Source organism: Eubalaena glacialis, chromosome 16 (assembly GCF_028564815.1).
Source record: "Eubalaena glacialis isolate mEubGla1 chromosome 16, mEubGla1.1.hap2.+ XY, whole genome shotgun sequence".
NCBI classification, from domain to species: Eukaryota; Metazoa; Chordata; class Mammalia; order Artiodactyla; family Balaenidae; genus Eubalaena; species Eubalaena glacialis.
Genome location: NC_083731.1, coordinates 31,009,067 through 31,026,170, shown reverse-complemented (window position 1 = coordinate 31,026,170; position 17,104 = coordinate 31,009,067). Strand labels below are relative to the sequence as shown.

The 17,104-nt window shown below is 37.5% G+C and overlaps 1 protein-coding gene across 6 annotated transcripts in view; it reads left to right on the top strand.

The window, feature by feature from the left end:
- LMO7 (LIM domain 7) overlaps positions 1–17,104 on the top strand; it is a 192,062-nt gene that overhangs the window by 68,202 nt on the left and 106,756 nt on the right. For all 6 annotated transcript variants that reach the window (XM_061171219.1, XM_061171220.1, XM_061171215.1 and 3 more), the window contains exon 4: positions 6,719–6,788. In XM_061171219.1, coding sequence (XP_061027202.1) covers positions 6,719–6,788 — 70 coding nt within the window. The remainder of the gene's footprint in view (positions 1–6,718; positions 6,789–17,104) is intronic.

The window sequence follows — 17,104 nt, the reverse complement described above, 5'->3', positions numbered from 1 at the left end:
AGTCACAGAGAACAAATAGGTGGTTGCCAGAGCGGAGGGGGTGGGGAATAAGTGAAATAGATGAGAGAGGTTAAGAGGTACAAACTTCAGTTATAAAATAAAGGAATCATGGGAGTATAGTCAATAATATTGTAATATCTTTGTATGGTGACAGATGGTAACTAGATTTATCATGGTGATCATTTTGTAATGTATAGAAATATTGGATCACTGTGTTATGTACCTGGAACTAACATAGTGTTGTAGGTCAATTATACTTCAGTAAAAAAACCCCCAAACCCAAACCTTACATATACCAGAATATAGCCTGGATTAAAATAATAAAAAGCTGAGAAAATAAAATAGAAGAATTAAAAAATTTTTGGATGCAGTTTAAAATTCTAAGCTTTGAAGGAATAGAAAAAACCCAGAAAAAATAGACTTGAAGTCTTATGAAATAGATAACTCTGGCAAATAACATTCTGGGGAAAATATTTTAAGCAGAATTGGCTTAAATATTATCTAGAGTTCAAATAAACTGGTAAGGTACACATTTGAAAATCTCAATAGACAAATGAGCAAAGGATGTGACCAAATACTTCACAAATGAAGAAATACTACTGGAAATAAATAGTAAAATCTCTACCTTCAATAGTGAGAAATAATTATGTTAAAATCAGATACGATTTTTAAATTGAACTAGTAAATAATTTAAAATCTGTTAAAAAAAATGATGGCCGTATTATGGCAAAGTAGTCTATGATATTCTCAAAATGACCAGTTGAGTATAAGCTGGTACAGTGCTGAACAGCAATTTGGCAGTATCTATCAAGTAATTATATGCTAGTTTATTTATTAATATAAACATATATTTATCATAAAGATTATAAGACTTTCCCCAATAATTCTTTTGTTTTGGACTCTAAGACTACAAAATGGGGAAAAGGGTATGCATAAAGCCTCTTCATAGTGGAAAATATTAAAAAGAGCTTAAATATCTAAAATGTGATACATAAAACATTGGTACAATTTTTTATATCCCTTACAAGCAGTGCTTATAAAGGTTGCAGCACTAGGGAGATCACGCAGTGGAGCTGACAGGCAGAGGGAAATAGTGTCACTGTTTTATCATACCATGAGGTAGACACAGGAATGCTCCCTGCTGATGCAAAAGTAAATTGGTTCATGTTGCCAGGTTCCTTTCCAGACAAGTACCAAGAGCTTGACACTGATGATTTTATTTCTAGAAATAGAATATAAGAAATGATAAGGAGCATGGTCAAAGATATACATACAGACACGCATCCAAGCATTTTTACAGTGGCAAAATTTGGAAAGAACCTAAGTTCGACTGTGAGAATCCTCTGATTTATATGAAGGGATGGAGCAGAATTTGCGATGTTACTTAATAGTGAAGAGCAGAACCAGGACAGGAAACCAGAGTCCTCCCGCTAGACACGTATGGCTCTTGATGTTGTATTGGGAAATGTCCTGTTACTCAGCAAGATCCATTAGTGCCATAACTGTTGATGTTGCCTAGAATAAGAGGACTCTGCTGTCACACCGCTCGAGCTTTGCTAGACTCACTTGAGGATGCTTCAGGCATAACAGTGAAGCTAAAAAGAAAGTCTTATCATCATGAAATGATGATTATCAGTGCATTGGTACTGACTTGTTGCTACTCCACCTACTTTCCCATCTTAGCATGTATTGTTAACCATTTATTTGTGTTGTATCCTAATTCAGCAGTATTCAAAATTACTGCCACAGGAATTCTAGACATCAAACTTATATTAATTTTACTACCAGTCTTTAAAAATATCAATCCTAAAGTAATCATAAAATTTTGTATTGAATGTTTTTAAACTTTAAAATTTTAAATTACATATGCTTATTACTTTACCCATGGATGTGTGATCACTACTGAAGGTGGTTTTTATTTTTAAAATATTACAACTTATGAATTTAGCTGTAGATAATTAATTAAAGATCTTAGTAAAAAATGTACTTATGATAACCAGTCTAAATTAATATATCTGATAGAGAGCTTACTCTCTCTTTTTCCAAAAAATATTTATTTACTTATTATTTATTTATTTAGGTTGCGCCGGGTCTTAGTTGCGGCCCTCGGGATCTTTGTTGCAGCATGCGGGCTTCTTAGTTGCGGCATGCATGCGGGATCTAGTTCCCCGACCAGGCATCGAACCTGGGCACCCTGCATTGGGAGCGTGGAGTATTACCCACTGGACCACCAGGAAGGTCCCTAGAGAGCTTACTCTCTTGATCAGCATTTGACAATGAGGAGAGAACACTGAAGATTGACTTGTTTGGTAACAGAAAAAATAACAAAGGGGAAAAGCACAAAATCATGTCTAGCATTTGAGTGCAACTAAAAAAGTTCTTCTAAATTTATTTCTGCAAAGAAGATAGAGATTTTGAATCATTCACAGAAAAATTTCTGCGTTCGAAGTTAGTGGGTTTATAAGATATTTGATACGCCAGGTCCTTCGATAAGTGCTAGGAGATGTGTTTGGAATGAGAGAACATCGTGGCACTTAGCACCTTCGCCGGCTGGTTGCTCTGCGGCTGATCCCAGTGCAGTGCTCTGTCTTTACTTGACATCTGTTTGTTGAGCAGAGTCTGCATCTCAAGGAAACCTAGACAAATGATTGTGTCGAGTAACAGATAAAACAAGGCATTGCTCCTTAATTTGTAAGGAAATGTGTAATATCTTTAGTATATCTTTTAAACAAATATTCAGCTTACTGATAGGAAAAGTTTGACTAATGTGGGGATATATGTTTAGAAAATGCAGCCGACAGAAAGATATTAAAAATATGTATGCGTCGGGCTTCCCTGGTGGCGCAGTGGTTGAGAATCTGCCTGCCAATGCAGGGGACACGGGTTCGAGCCCTGGTCTGGGAAGATCCCACATGCCGCGGAGCAACTAGGCCCGTGAGCCACAACTACTGAGCCTGCGCGTCTGGAGCCTGTGCTCCGCAACAAGAGAGGCCGCGATAGTGAGAGGCCCGTGCACCGCGATGAAGAGTGGCCCCCACTTGCCACAACTAGAGAAAGCCCTCGCACAGAAACGAAGACCCAACACAGCCAAAAATAAATAAAATAAATAATAAAATTAAAAAAAATATGTGTATGCGTGAATGACTAACCAAATACTTATAGGTTAAAAAGTTCACTCTCATTGCATTGATATGCTCTTTGATGTCAGTCTTTCTGGTACATTTGGAAAAAATCTTTGGAAATAGGAAGCCAAAAGATGTCTCTCGATTTTCTACCTCTGCTGAAGAGCTTTCTGATAAAGGGGAAATGAGATTTGGCGTTTGGAACTAGTTCCTGGAGACCAAGAGACAGAGCATCACATTCTAGTTCTCATTAAAGCCTTTTATTACTGAGCCAGACACCATACTGAGCTCTATGTGCAGTTTTCTTGGAGTGTTGCCTCTGACTTATATTTAAAGTCAGGTCATATTCACTGGTGACGAGATTTCTGAACAGAGGCAACTTCCTAGCATCTGTGATGTAACTCAACTCCCTTGGAGGGAGGGGACGATACATTTTGGGGAGGAGGAGAAGAGGAAGTAGATAAAACTGGAGGAAAGAGATGAAGGAGAGGCGTTGTAGTCCTTTTTGCAGGAGTGCTCTACCATGGGAGACAGCAAGTGACTAGGTGGTGTTTCCTGTTCTGGTTTTCATCTTACTAAAAGAGCACACCCCTGGTATGCTAGCAAAGCACATGGCCATGAGGGAAAGCTTGGGGGAGTCGAGGTATGATTCTACATAGGATTAGAGGGGTGGGGCAAAGGGATGCAGGCAGATAAAGTGGTCCCTTGACTGCCTCTAGTTCCTTGTGTACAGAGGTATCTGGAAAGTTAGCATGTTATATGGTTCTTAAATAGAGCCAGTGACCTGAAGCCAGTGTTGCCTTTAGGAATTCCACATGTGTAATTTTTTTTTTTTAAATTTTATTTATTTATTTATTTTTGGCTGTGTTGGGTCTTCGTTTCTGTGCGAGGGCTTTCTCTAGTTGTGGCAAGCGGGGGCCACTCTTCATCGCGGTGCGGGGGCCTCTCACTATCACGGCCTCTCTTGCTGCGGAGCACAGGCTCCAGACACGCAGGCTCAGTAGTTGTGGCTCACGGGCCCAGTTGCTCCGCGGCATGTGGGATCTTCCCAGACCAGGGCTCGAACCTGTGTCCCCTGCATTGGCAGGGGGATTCTCAACCACTGCGCCACCAGGGAAGCCCCACATGTGTGATTGAAGAATACTTATTATGCAAAGAAGTTCCATTTGTAAAAGAGAGTAGTATCTCTCTTGTGTGACGCTTGTATTTTATTTGACATAAGACTATGCCCTATTCCTTTAGATAGACTTAAATTTCACAGAATTTTAGATTTTATGAAACCTGTTTTTCTCCCCAGAAGAAATATCCTAATCTTTCTTTAATTGTATATGAAAATAATTACTCATGATTCATAATCAGATTGGATGTTCACTATTTGCCAAAACTATATGAGCATTTTCTCCATATTCTAGTGCTTAGAACTGATACCATTTTAACAGTTGACAAAATAAAACAGCATTTTCCTCTAGTGACACCACTTTTTTTAGAGGGTAGTTTGCATGTTATCCAGAGTGTTGTTTTTCCTTGTGGTTATTTCCATGTTTGTACACATACGAGGAGGCTCAGGAATGGATGCCAATCCATTGGGTGTATGTTGCTTCTAAGTAATAGCTCTGAAACTTTCTGATGAGGGAGGAGTCTCTATCCCTTGCCTCCTTTGGCTGACTTAACTTAGAGTAGGCTGTGTTATTATCCATTCCAGAAACTGTATTTAAAAAAAAATTCTCTCGATATTACTAACGCTGTACTACAAAAATGGTAAGTGAAGTAAACAGGTAAATGGAATGATCTGGCCAAAGTTACCAGTGACTCAAGTGGGTGGAGGCGGAATTTATGACACTGTTCCTTTAATAAGGACAACTGATGTCAGATTTCCCTGACATTTTATAAGGTGCCCCAGCTCATATTGGTGTCTAACTTTTAATGTCACAGAAAGATTACATTTTAAGATTCAAGTTCCTGTAGGAAAGTCACTGTCAAACTAGTGGTCGACAACTGCTACGAATTTCTTGGTTGACGCTATGCTAGAATTATGTTTCTGTTAAGTAATGTTTCAGTTATTTGTACTATGCGTTGCAAGAAGCCACCAGTAATAGAATTCAAGAAATACTTGCTTAATAGGGAACAACTAGAACAATTAAATTGGAAATGTCATTTCTTATAAACCTGCTCAATTTTTTGCTAGCTCTTCAGCTAGTGATTAAAGAAAAATATTGTGACCATGAGGGAGAAAGCCTTCCTTCCTACGTGGTTTTCAGTGCACAAGTAAGAAATTAGGAGTCAAAGAGTAACAGTTCTTGGAAATGCTTAAAGTCGAGGGGTGGTTCTGTCATCTGTGTTAAGTTATCTAAAGATCTTTGTGTGAAGAAACTATGAAAACAGAAAAACAGCTTTTGTTCACCAGACTAAATCTTCATAAGCCACTGTTTTGTAATTTTGAATCCTGTTAACAACATTCTGAAGCTTATTAAATTGAGACTTTTGTCTTCTTTATTTTTAGCACACTCAAGTGTATATATAAATCTCTGGAATGTTGAAGGAGTGACATTCCACAAGTGTCAGATTTTTTTTTTTTTTCTGTTTCCCATTGTGAAGGAGAGACCAGTAAATTAAGAATGTTTGATTCTTTCTCCTATATTTGCTTTCCTTTTGGAACTCTGTTACAGAATAAAGAATTGTTTTTTTGTGGAAGCATTATTGAATAGGAAAATCATTGTTTCAAATTATAGTTTTCTGGCAGTGATTAATGATTAATTAATGAGGCTAGCTTTACTAGAAAAACATTATTATAATATTAAATTTCTACATGGCTTGGCACTGTTATCAGTGCACAGCAACAAAAATATAGAATTCACAATAATCTAGATTTAGAACCAAAAATTGTACTCTTAAGTTTCAGGTGTCAAAGCTGGGTTCTAAAAGTGTTTTAGAATCTAGAGACTTACAGATATCCTTGCAGATTCTGTAATAACAGCATAAACTTTTGTTCAGTGTTAGATTCTGAAGTGACTGTTAGCCTATTTTGGGGAGTTCTGGTGCATTTAAATTTTTACCCAGTCATTCCGCAGTGATAACAAAGCAATCATAGACTTGAATGAGTTACCAATGGGAAATAGTTGTTATTTGGATGAGTTCCACTGCACCCTTTAAGTATGGCAAAAAAAAAAAAAAATATGGTTTGAATCTATCTTTTTAAAACATAGATCAGTTTGAGAAAAAAAATCAATAAAAATGATTAATAGAAAAAAGTATTCTTAGGTTGAAGAGAACTATATTATAATGAAAGAGATTCTTAAACTAACTGTTGAAACAGAATCAAATATTACCTTTCTTTAACAAATGTGGAACTGTTTTTAAGGACATGCCTTTGAATGTAAAAGTGTGTCTGTATGTTCTAAGAGGCCCGTTCACTGTTGTTGGCATTGCTGGTCTCTGACTTATTTTCTTAGTTGTTTGCTTTCTGTTGGGCTCTTGGACCTGAAGAAAATATTGGGATCGATGAATGACATGTATGATTTTTGAGGATGTTAAAAAGAACACTAAACTAATATTGGCATTCTTGTAACTGCATATGTTGTTTCTTTATTTACTTTCAGTTTGATTAATAAGCTTAAACCTGGTGTCATTAAGAAGATCAATAGACTGTCCACACCAATAGCAGGTTTGGTAAGTAATAAATTATCTTCAAAATTAGACTTGTTTCTGAAATGTAAAAAGATGGGCGTAAACACGTTCTCTTATCTGGAGTTATCACAGATATTAGATTTGGGGTCTTTTTTCTCAAGAAAAGTATTCCTAGTGATCTTGTCCTTATATCTTTAGTTCCTCTTTCTGTTTCCATTCTGCCTGGAAGCTTTTATTCTATTTATTTAGTTTTTTGTTTGTTTTGCTTTTTGTGCCCTCAAACTGCCTATATCCCCCTTTTTGGCCCATTTCTTCCACAAATTGCATTTGTTTAGGATCACGGTCTTTCCGAAACTCAGCCCTCCGTATACTGGTTGCTAGTTGACCACAGTTTATGGAAACTGGCCAAAGCTGATAAGTTGTTACATTTCAGGTGCTTCGTGCTTATACATTGCCCTCACTCAGCATGCAGGTTTTGGAGTGTATTTGCAACATACTTAAGACCTGTCAGCTCTTTTGGTTTCCTACCAACATCCTGTGTGATGTTGGGCAAGTCTCTGTCTTCTACTTTGCCTCAGTAATATTTTCCATAAGATGACTATGGATGACTCTCTAGATTCATTCTAGCTTTAAATTCGGAGTTTTGTGTATGAAAAACACCCCATACTATCATTATATAGATTATCTGCTGTATCAAGACCCTAGAGAGATCAATAATAAAGTGGGACCATATCTTTGGAAATAAATAATTCATAATTACAAATGATGGATAATTTTCAAAATGTTAGCAATCCCTAAGAATCAAGGCTGATGATGGGAGTCAGGTAAAAAATTAATTTTACAGTACACTCAAGTTTAGGACAGCTAATAACTGGAATGTAAATAAAATATGTTAATATTTTATCTTTGGAACAGTCAAGCTGCTTATAATACATTCAGGAACCTTCTGTTTGGCCATGCATGTGTTTGCAGATGTTAAAGGCATGATGGATTAAAGGTAGCAGTACTAAAAGTTCTGGGTTTGCAGCTGGCATGAAGGTGTCATCAGAATTTTGACAGGAATAAGTTGGTGGCAGAGTGTTTATTATTAGAAAATATCTGTCTAGGAGAGAAGGAAAGAAGAGTTTTTACAGTTTTTTCTTTGAAAGATCAGAAAATTACTATTTTCTTTTGAAATATAGAATGCAGTTGACCCTTGAACAAAGCGAGAGTTAGGAGCACCAACCTCCTGCACACTTGAAAATCTGTGTGTAACTTCTGACTCCCCCGCAAACTTAACTGCTGATAGCTTACTATTGACCAGAAGCCTTATTAGAACATCAATAGTCGATTAACCCATATTTTGTATGTTATATGTATTATCAATATATACTGTATTGTTACAATAAAGTAAGTTAGATAAAAGAAAATGTTAAGAAAATCCTAAGGAAGAGAAAATACATTTACAGTACTGTACTGTATTTATTGAAACCATAAGTTTACGTTGTCTGTTTACAAGTTGAATCATCTGTCTGTCAATACCAACATCAGTATTGTCTCATATGATACAAAACACTATAGCTGTTATACATATTACTAACATTAGTCATAAAATTGAAAAGGTAATGTGAAAAAGGAATTCATATTTATTTAAAGGTATAATGATTCATGCATTAATAACAAAGAAACAGCACTATGATTGCTTCATGGTTGCCAAGGCTATACACTAATAAATGAATCATTATATGAGTTTTGTGGCATACAGTATAAAGTCATATTTATAATACAGTATTAGAAACATTGTTACATTGAAAAACCCACTTACCCATGATGATAGTCTGATATGCAGTTTCTCCAATCATGAGAGAGAGAGAGGCATATTGTACTGTAATGTAATTCCTTGAAAGCAAAGTTATAAAACAGTAAGAAAACTAACAAATAATTTTATATTAAATATCACTCACCTTATGCCTGTGTAAGGATAGTATCTACATATATTTTATGCATTCATGATATATACTTTTTCTTAATTTTTTCGATATTTCTAGGCTACATGGTTGATCTGTGAGTTTTTTCAAATTGTCACAAATCTCCAACAGATTTTCCAATATATTTCTTGAAAAAATATCTACGTATAGATGGACCTGTGCAGTTCAAACCTTTGTTGTTCAAGGGTCAACTGTCTATATATAAAGTTCCAGAGAAGTTGGGCTCAAATATTAATTCCTTCCTTCTTACCAAGTTACATCTATTCTATTTCTGTCATGACTAAGCAGCTGACATGATATTTTTATTGGTCTCAAACTTGGTTGGGCAAAAAACTTCATATATATGCATATATTGCAATGTACATATATGTATGAATTACTTCTAGTAATATAGGAGTCAGAGGTGTTATTTAAGGAATAAGGTTAAAGAACTTTTGTTTTTGAAGTCTTCCTAGGAAGAAACATTCAATTTAATAAAATAAGTATGTTTTATATGAAAATAACTTTTACGAAATAACTTCTGTGAAAATTAAAAGTATGAATTGTATTGAAAGTACTCTGTTTTTTCAGATGGCTTGAGTTATTCTCAGTGTTATAGGTTGAATTGTGTCCCCCCTCCCAAAAAAAAAGATACAATACAGGCATACCTCAATTTATTGTGCTTCGCTTTAGTGCACTTTGCAGATATTGCATTTTTTATAAATTGAAGGTTTGTGGCAACCCTGCATCTAACAAGTTTTATCAGCGCCATTTTTCTAACAGCATTTTTTCACCCCATGTCTCTGGGTCATATTTGGGTAATTCTTGCAGTATTTCAAACTTTTTCATTATTATTATATTTGTTGTGGTGATCCATGACCAGTGTTCTCTGATGTTACTTCTTTGACTCTCTGAAGGCTCAGATGATGGTTAGTATGTTTTAGCAATACAGTATTTGTTAATTAAGGTATGTGTGTTGCTTTATTAGACATAATGCTACTGCACACTTGATAGACTACAGTTAGTATAAACATAACTTTTATATGCACTGGGAGACAAAAAAAAATTCATGTGACTTGCTTTATTGCGGTGGTCTGGAACCCAACCCACAATATCTCTGAGGTATGCCTGTATACTGAAGTCCTAAACTGCAGTACCTCAGAATGTGATCTTATTTGGGAATAGGGTTGTCACATGGAGTATGGGAACAGAGGTCATAATGGAGTAGGGTAGGCACCCTAATCTAATATGATTGGCATTCTTATAAGAAGATGGCCTCGTGAAGGCAGATACACACAGGAAGAAAGCCATGTGACAACTGAGGATTGGCGTGATGCATCTATAGGCCAAGGAGGAGCAAAGATTGCCAGCAAACCACCAGAAACTGAAAGAGGCAAGGAAGGATTCTTCTACAGGTTTCATGGGAGCATGGCTTTGTGAATACCTTGATTTTGGACTTCTTGTCTCCAGAACTGTGAGACAATAAATCTCTGTTGCTTTAAGCCACTCGGTTTGTGGTACTTTGTTATGGCAGCCCTCGGAAACTAATACAGATAGGTAAATGTTTTAGTTAATACTTGCCTTTTAAAAAACTTTTTATTTTGAAATATAGATTCAGAGGAAGTTGCAAAAAAGCAGTACAGGGAGGTCCTCTGTGCCTTTCACCCCAGTTTCCCCCATTGTAACATCTCGTATAACTCTGGTACAGTATCGAAACCAGGAATTCACACTGGTACATTCAAAGACTTTAATCAGATCCACCAGTTTTACATGTAGTTAATGCTTTTTTGGTAACAAAGAGCAAAGATGTTTTCAAGCTAAGTGAGAGGAAGAGTGCTTTATTGTGAGGGTTTTCCAGAGGACTCTCATTAATCTAGTGCTCAGGCATTAACGTGGCAGCTGTGTTCAACACGATTACTTTTTTCTGTCCCATTTCTAACAGGAAATGGCATCCCTTAGTTGCGTTTCCCAAGAGAGGAATCTGAATGGATCAGATTACCTTTTCTTTCTTTTTTTTTTTTTTAAATTGGAGTATAGTTGATTTACAATGTTGTGTAATGTTGTGTTAGTTTCAGCTGTACAGCAAAGTGAATCAGTTATACGTACACATATATCCACTCCTTTTCAGATTCTTTTCCCATATAGGTTGTTACAGAATATTGAGTAGATTTCCCTGTGCTATACAGTAGGTCCTTATTAGTTATCTATTTAATATATAGTAGTGTGTATATGATAATCCCAATCTCCTAGTTTATCCCTTCCCCCCACGTTTCCCCTTTGCTAACCATAAGTTTGATTTCAAGATCTGTGAGTCTGAGATTACCTTTTTTTTTTTTTTTTTTATAGAGATATCTTTTTTTTTTAACAGATGAAGGTTTTGAATTTATTTATTTATTTATTTATTTATGGCTGTGTTGGGTCTTCGTTTCTGTGCGAGGGCTTTCTCTAGTTGTGGCAAGCGGGGGCCACTCTTCATCGCGGTGCGGGGGCCTCTCACTATCGTGGCCTCTCTTGTTGCGGAGCACAGGCTCCAGACGTGCAGGCTCAGTAGTTGTGGCTCACGGGCCCAGTTGCTCCGCGGCATGTGGGATCTTCCCAGACCAGGGCTCGAACCCGTGTCCCCTGCATCGGCAGGCAGACTCTCAACTACTGCGCCACCAGGGAAGCCCCTGAGATTACCTTTTTCTTTCCAGGCTTCAGATCTCATGGGTCAGTGGCCAGCTAGTAGGTGAGTTCCTTAAGGGAGAGAGTGGTCTTGGCTAACTGGGCTGTGGTCAGGAGTATTCATTTCCTTTAGTTTGTTCAGTTCTGGTGTGTGGGTTGAGGTGGTTTCATGAATGAAGTTTGTGTGGGGTAGATACCAAGTTAAGTCAAATACAGCAATAATTACACAATTTCTGTGCAAGGATTTGTTAAGCTATGTGAGTGTAGTGCTCCAAGCCCCCTCTTCCATTCCTCCCTTTTTTACTGTCTTCTTCAGTTATGACTTTTCTCTGTTTCATGTCCACTGCCATGTGTATTTAGCTTTGAAGCCAAGGCTGTGGATTTACCCATGGCAGATGGACCTGTGTGAAACACTTGGAAGATCCCCTGAGCAATGACAACACAGAGGGAGATGTTAAGATGATTTAGAAATATATTGAATGCTTTACTTAAAACATTCATATGATTATATGATTATTTTTTTTCTTTAGGAAGGCAGTGATCATGTTCTCATAGATCTTCTAGAGATACAGCTTTCCTTGCTTGATTGAGTTTTGTAAAGAAATACATTTTCCCCTATCCTTTAAATTCTCTTTGTTCTTTATAAAGCCATGCTTAAAAATTCTAACCCAAGAGTTTGAGTCTTCCAAAAAATTAGCTGGTGTTAAACGTGGGTATGTTCACATCATTGAAACTCAAAACCAAAACTTTGAGAATTAAAAAACTCAACCTCAAAACAAAACCCTGAGCAACAGGCAAGATATTCTGATGGTGAAAAGAGCCGTTGAACCAGAATAATATTTACCATCTGCATTAGTGTGCATGCGATACAATATGTGTAGAAAACATCAAGGAAGTTATGAACCATAAGACTTATAGTCATCTTGGACCCTTAATGGTTTATTTGTATTTTCTAAAGCAAGGTTTCTCAACCTTGGTACTATTGACATTTTGGACTGGATACTTCTTTGTTGTGGGAGTCTGTCCTGTGCATTGTAGAATGTTGAGCAGCATCCCTGGCCTCTACTTAATAGATGCCAGCAGCACTGTGCCCTCCATCCCCCCCTTGTGACAACTAAAAATGTCTCCTGACGTTGCCAGTAACCCCTATGGCATAAAATCATCCCTGGTTGAGAACCACTGAGCTAAAGAATCAAGAAAGTAAACCCTACCCTTTTACATGGGCTAGTTTGCTGACTGACTACAGATTTGATTGTTCTCACGCTTGGCATTTCGATTGTGATTTCCCTTTGAAAAGCAATGGTATCCTAGAAAATTTAGTTTGAATCATTTGTTTGTTTGAATGTTTGTGTCTGTCAGTGGGCTTAGTAGAAAAATCCTTGGTATATCCGGACTTGCATGAAAAATATGGGCTCAGTTGGAACATCTTTGCTCTAAAGTGTTATTCTTTCAGATTCCTTTAAGAGTGGAATGTGTAAGGTTGACTACAGAGGCTGGGAAAGTTGTCTCCTTATTCAGGAATGCTGTAGAATGTAGGAAATGGGCAAATGATGCCAGCTAGCTTAAGCTGTTAGATGTGTCATTTTCTCCTGCCTTCATAATGGTTATTTTAAAAAATAAGGCAAGTCTGTGGGTCTGTTCTTACTGCCATTTTTCAGAAGGTTATTAGTGGTCAGTGTTCTTGTACCTGTGTAAAATTACTTCTGATTCATTCATCTTCACTCACCTATACACTTGGGTGTCAGCAAAGTAGTGCAACCTAGTCTATGCCAAGGTCACTGTTGAAACATCTAGTTGTTCCCTTCCTCTGTAGTAGAAAATTCACCTGAGGAATCAGCTATAAAATTTAAATATTCTGATCCAGGTTTTATCATGCACTTTTCTGAAAACTACTCTTAAGCAATGACTATATTTATCCCATTAAAAATTTTTTTTAGTAAAATAAGCCCAGGGGTTGGGAGAGGGGAGGTTTGTGAAACGCTGAGTTTGTGAGTTCTTTCTACAAATAAAATCAAAATGTGAGACCTCGAGACAGACTGTTTTCAGGAGAAAAAAACTTTCTTCTGTTTCCTTTCCTTTCTCTTCCAAGTAGAAATAATGTAAGAAGTACAAATATAATTACTATTTTCATTCAAGGGTGGTACTTTGCTGGGTAAGAGGCAGGAATGAATTTTGTATGGTTGAAGAGAAAGTACTCAAGGAATATTACAATGTGACTTGGATGAGCAGCCAGTATGAATATATGCCTTGCTTGAAAGAGTGGTGATTGAGAGTTGCTCTGTACTAGGTCAAACCCAGTGTGTGTCTCAGAGGGAATCTCTCTCTAGTTGGTAATAAGCAAGATGCATTTGTGAAAATATTTGGATGTTAATATATGCAAAACACTGATAACAAGCTGCAGCATAGGAAGAGAGGGGAAAATGGTGTAGAGCTAGTTTAAAATAACCATTTAATGGTAAGATCAGTAGTGTCTATTTTCTGGTCTTGAATTTTATTGCTGACTTTGTAGATTTGTTGAAGGAGATCTTCCACCTAGTAAATTTGGGAGAGGCTTCCACCAAGCAAATTCTTTTTGATTCACTCATCCTTGCCAATTTGATTATTTAGCCAATAAGAGCAGGATTCATACTGAGCTGATTCTGACTGCCCTGCTCCCCATCTTTAGATGGATGGGGGTCAACATGGAGGTCCCTCCCATAACCCTACTCTTGCCTCAACTCTTAGTTTTCATGTTCTTGATTTCCTCACAGTTGATAAATAACAAAGGCTAAATGTTTCTATAAATTACCATTTCTCACCTCTTACTGTATTAGAATAACTTCATATATGTTGGATCAGACCTTGGAGTTTTGAGTTAAAAGATTTTTTTCTTTTCTTTCATTTCCTAATAAGACAGTGAAAGTTAAACTATATCAATACACTTGATTAAAACTGCTCAGTCGTGGTCTCATGATTAAAACTCTATTAAAGAAATGTTTTTATTACAAAGGGAAGGTGAACCACTGTTACAAGCTGTGTAACACTAACATTTAAACTATTCTTATTTTACTAGCATGCCAATCTCATTATTTTCTTTGAAAACAAAACACCAGTAACACAAATACGGAGTACTTTTTCTTACTTAATAAAGACATAGAAGAGTACTATAATGTTACCATTTTTAGTGTACTATTTCACTGGTGTAAGAAATCATAGCATAGAAGTTAGCCACTACTAAAAAAAAAGATCACTTTGTGCATTTGAAATGACATTGTCCATGGTTGTATTTTAATGTAAATAATTTTTTTCTAATGTATCTTTTATTGGAATTTCTGTGGATCACCATCTGTATTTTGAAATGGTTTGGGGTTATCCAGTAATCAAGTCTGAGGAAACAGACTGATGTGCATTGGATGTCTTCAAGGTAACAAATATTAGATATTAAATATCCAAATGCCTTAACACCTCCATGTAAATGGCATATAAATAAGTCAATGATGACTGAGTTATTTATTTTTTTTTTTAGCTGTGTTGGGTCTTCGTTTCTGTGCGAGGGCTTTCTCTAGTTGTGGCAAGCGGGGGCCACTCTTCATCGCGGTGTGCGTGCCTCTCACCATCGCGGCCTCTCGATGCGGAGCACAGGCTCCAGACGCGCAGGCTCAGTAGTTGTGGCTCACGGGCTTAGTTGCTCCGCGGCATGTGGGATCTTCCCAGACCAGGGCTCGAACCCGTGTCCCCTGCATTGGCAGGCAGACTCTCGACCACTGCGCCACCAAGGAAGCCCCTGAGTTATTTATATAAAGTATTTTTAGGATATCTCCTCAAGTTTCCTTGTCACCCTATTTTTCTCCAACTCTCAACTGAAATTAAGTATCACCAAGAGTAGAAACTTAGAAACTTAGTGTCAACGTTGAAATTGGTTACAATGCCCTCATAATGATGCAGCACTGTAAATCGGGAAACTCCGGTTTTATTTCTAGCCATAATCTCTTAGTCATGGCGTTGGCACAAGTTTAGGAACACTTCCCTATGGTTCCAAAACTTACTCGTTTTTAAATCTAAGATGAACATTTATGCGCCAACTTTCAGCCTTGAGGGCAACTTTTTTCAAAACGTTAATGAATTAGAATTCCTAAAGCAACACTATGATTAACTTTTAGAGTTAAAAAAAAATTGATTCAGAGTAAGATTATGTCATACATGACAGTTTTATTCAGATACAAAGACACTTTGAACAATCTCTCTTTAGGCATCTTTTTTTTAAAAAATTAATTAATTAATTTATTTATTTTTGGCTGTGTTGGGTCTTCGTTTCTGTGCGAGGGCTTTCTCTAGTTGCGGCAAGCGGGGGCTACTCTTCATCGCGGTGCGCGGGCCTCTCACTATCGTGGCCTCTCTTGTTGCGGAGCATAGGCTCCAGACGCGCAGGCTCAGTAGTTGTGGCTCACGGGCTTAGTTGCTCCGCGGCATGTGGGATCTTCCCAGACCAGGGCTCGAACCCGTGTCCCCTGCATTAGCAGGCAGATTCTCAACCACTGTGCCACCAGGGAAGCCCCTAGGCATCTTTTTAATGTAGAAATTGGAAAAGGAAGAGCAGATGACGTTAATATGAAATAGAACCCACGTGTAAGACTGGTGTCAGGGCATTGGTTACTTGATGGGGTTTAGGCCCATGACTATCCCTCCTTTCCTAAAAATACTGAACACCTACTCCGTGCCAGGTACTGTTCTAAGAACTTGGGACACAACCGCAAGTAAGGCAGAGAAAGTTGTTCCCTAATGGAGCATAGTCAGTAAGTCGATAATAACCTGTCAGGTGCCAATAATTACCATGAAGGATCTATAATACCTTGTCAATGACCTTAATTATACTGAAAAAATAAAGTGAATGGGTAGAGAATGATTGAGTGCATGTATGACAAGTATTACAGAGGAGGTGCTCAGACGGCATCTTATTTCAGGAGCTGGCATTTGATCAGGGACCTGAATGAAGTGAGGGAGTGGGAAGATATGAGGATGGGTGGGAGTTTTCCAGAGAGAAGGAAAAGAGGGGCGGGGTCAAGGCAGGATCAAACTGGACCATTAAGGAGGACTCTGCGTCTGGAACTGAGTGAGGCAAAGAGGTAGGCCAGCAAGGTTGTATAGGGCTTTGTGGGCTTTGGTGAGTAGACTGCATTTTACCCTAAGCCACTGGGGATGAGAAGCCGTTGGGGACTTTTGAGAGTAATTTAATTTGTTGTTAGAAATTATTGGTTGTCTGTGATAAAGGATGCACATATTTGTGAATACACTGAAACCCATTGAATTGTACCCTTTGGATGAATTGTATAGTATGTGAATTAATGTCTCAGTAAAACTTAAAAATAAAAAAGATCATAGATTGGTGTTTGAAGAGTGGACTGAAGGAAATTGAGAAGCAGAAAAGTCAGTTAAGGAACAGCTTCAGTAATTGTGATGATTAATTTTATGTGTCAACCTGACTGTGCTATGGGGTGTCCAGATATTTGGTCAGACATTATTATATTATCCTAGGTGTGTCTGTGAGGGTGTTTTGGATGAGATTAACATTTGAAAAATTGGTAGACTGAGTAAAGCAGATTGCCCTTTCTATTGAGAGTGGGCCTCATCTAATCAGTTGAAGGCCTGCCTAGAACCAAAAGTTCAACCCTCCTATGAGTAAGAGGAAGCTACTCCTGCCTCAGTGCATGAGCTAGGACATTGGTCTTTTCCTGCCTTCAGACAGCCTTGAACTGAAACATTGGCTCTTCT